The 2651-nt window shown below is 37.5% G+C and overlaps 1 protein-coding gene across 1 annotated transcript; it reads right to left on the minus strand.

The window, feature by feature from the left end:
• Nucleotides 1-456: 456 nt before the first annotated feature.
• Nucleotides 457-2271, minus strand: LOC121431203. The gene has a single exon (XM_041628712.1). The coding sequence runs from the start codon at nt 1799-1801 to the stop codon at nt 659-661; it is 1143 nt and encodes a 380-aa protein (XP_041484646.1). The 5' UTR covers nt 1802-2271; the 3' UTR covers nt 457-658.
• Between the last annotated feature and the right edge of the window lie 380 nt (nt 2272-2651).

Raw genomic sequence — 2651 nt, forward strand, 5'->3', positions numbered from 1 at the left:
ATATGAACGAGCCAGTTACATCCAAATGAGAGAGTTGATGACATCACCCACTCACTATTTCTTTTGCATTTTATTATATGAAATATTTTGATTTTCTCGTCATTGTCATGTGAAATGAAGTTTCATTCCTCCCTGAACACATACAATTCCATTATTTTAACATTTTGTGCTTCTGGCAAGGAGGTCCTAATCGTCAAATTTGTAAAAATTGAAATATTGTATAATTCAAACAATAACAAACAAAAGAAATAGTGAGTGAGTGACATCATCGACTCTCTCATTTGGATGTAACTGGCTCGTTCATATAACTATTTTGTTGAAAATAAGTGAAACTTTGAAATGTCATAACTTTCTTATTTTACATCCGATTTTGATGAAATTTTCAGCATTGTGCTTGTCTGATTTTTCTCTATTGATTCAAATCAACATTTTTCTGAGGTGGACTTGACCTTTAACAAAACATGCACATAAAAGGCAAGATATTAAGCATAAATATGTTTTATGCAGCAATAATTCAGAGAACTTTTACCAACCCATAAAATCCAACAATTCAGCTTTCACTATTAAAAAAAAAGCATGTTACTTTAACAATTTTTTTGTTTTGAGTTTACGTAACCCCTAGCATGCTTTTGATTAGTACACATCCTGCCTAGGAAACCTATCTCTTCTTTTCATACAATTTTATGGCACTTGCTCTTCGGGGCCTGGGTTGGTTGGGAGGCCCATCATTGCTTATTTTGACATTCTTGAACGATTCCTCAAACAGCAATGGTCCAAGAGAGTCAGCACTTTGAGAACCTCTTCTGGATGGCCTGCCTGGTTGCTGTCCATTCGTCTTCTCTTGTGCAGAGTTTGATGGAGGAGATTTTGATGGAGGAGATTTTGATGGCGGAGACTTTGATGACGGAGAATTTGATGGTGGAGAGTCTGGTGCACTTGCTTTGCTTTCCTGCTTGCCTGTGAATGCATTTGGGTAAGCATAGTCTTTCAGATTGTCCAGAAAAGAAAGAACCAGGATGCCATAGTCCACCACGATGTCCTCAACCTTCTTCTTGTCCTCCTCCTTAATCTGATCTTTGCTAAGAACTTCCGCAACACTCAGATGGGTCATTCCCTCAAACAAAGGCAAGATGTTGGGTGAAAACTCTTCAAGGAACCTTCCAAGTATCGTGGACTTCCAGTAGCGCCGTAGGAAAGCATCAACTTGTATCTCCTTGATGATGCCATCAAAGCTCAGCAGATGCACTACAGAGAGGGCGTTACCTGCAGCTATCAAGCCTTCCGTGAGGTCTTCCATGGTGTCAAGGAGAACCGGGCCAAAGCGGATAGAGTCAGTAAAGTAAAGAGAAGCCCAAAGACATTCTGTGTCCACCAAGGCAATCAGGTCTGACTTGGGTAGGTGATAGTAGTCTTCCGTGGATTCATCCAGGCTGCATACACTGAACTTCCCGGCAGAGAACTTGATCCGAGACCGTTGTGGGTAGCAGAACTCTGGAAGCAGTCCGCCCATGATGTCCATCCACATCTCAACATATCCGTCTTTGCTGGAACAGACGTAGCTAATCTTAGGATTTGGATCATCTTCGTCATCTGTCTTCAAATCATTGACAAGTTCCTGGACGTCTTCTTCCTTGATGCTAGAGTCGGCATGAAGCAGGACAACTTTATTCTTGCCTGTAATGGCAATTACTGAGCAGATGCTTACTTTGGTGGTCAAGAGCTCATAATGCTGACTGCAGGTGCTCACCCCATGACCCTGAACAGCCATTTTTCTCTCAGGAGCTGATTCAGCAGTGTCCATTTTTAACTGGAAAATAATTAAAATGTGCAAAGAAACTATAATAAATATTGCCAAGTGGGGAAAACATAAAGCAATTGTGGAATTCCAGTACCTTGATCATTATAAGTCACCAGCCATCCAAAAGAAGCTTATTTAATACTCAAATATTTCATAATTGTCTTTGAATAATAACTAAAAGAGAGCATAGTAAACCAAAGACAATTTAATTATTTTTGGCAGAACAAAATTTTAGTGTTCATTTAAACTGGACTTCGGGATAGTGGCCAATACCTTTTACCAATTCAATGTTCATCACAGATATGTAGCAAGCAGAACTGCACAGCCATGAGATTGTTTTTTTTTGTCTTTAAATTATCTTTGCCTAAAAATTGATATCAACCAATACATATATTTGTACAAAATATCAATAGACAAGATGGACAATAAAGAATGAAATAGAATAATGGAAGAAAAAATATTAACAGATCTATGCTTTTTGTCTGATGATGTAGGTATCCCCTTTGGAACATGTTTGTAATAAAATTATACACAGATACATACAGCACAGAGAGGACACACATATTTTTAAAGGCTTTGTACTGTAAAATTATGACACTATCAAAACCTTCGATCAATCCACTGGATTGACACTTAGACTAACTTATATCAATTTTGAAATTATCAAACAAATTTTTGGAAAGTTCAGACTTTTGAAACAATATGGATTATAATATATTATTTCTATACACTGATGTTGAGACACAAAGTATATAATGTTCAATGAGCAAGATATAATGTAAATCACTTACAAGTCTGAAGTAGCTGAACTGAGAAAATTCAGATGCTATTGGCAATGCAAAGATTTAACGTT

This window comes from Lytechinus variegatus, chromosome 17, assembly GCF_018143015.1.
Source record: "Lytechinus variegatus isolate NC3 chromosome 17, Lvar_3.0, whole genome shotgun sequence".
In the NCBI taxonomy this organism is placed as follows: Eukaryota; Metazoa; Echinodermata; class Echinoidea; order Temnopleuroida; family Toxopneustidae; genus Lytechinus; species Lytechinus variegatus.

Bases quoted from the DNA above. Each gene is read 5' to 3' on its own strand.
- LOC121431203 (XM_041628712.1), bottom strand. From the start codon at position 1,801: ATGGACACTGCTGAATCAGCTCCTGAGAGAAAAATGGCTGTTCAGGGT.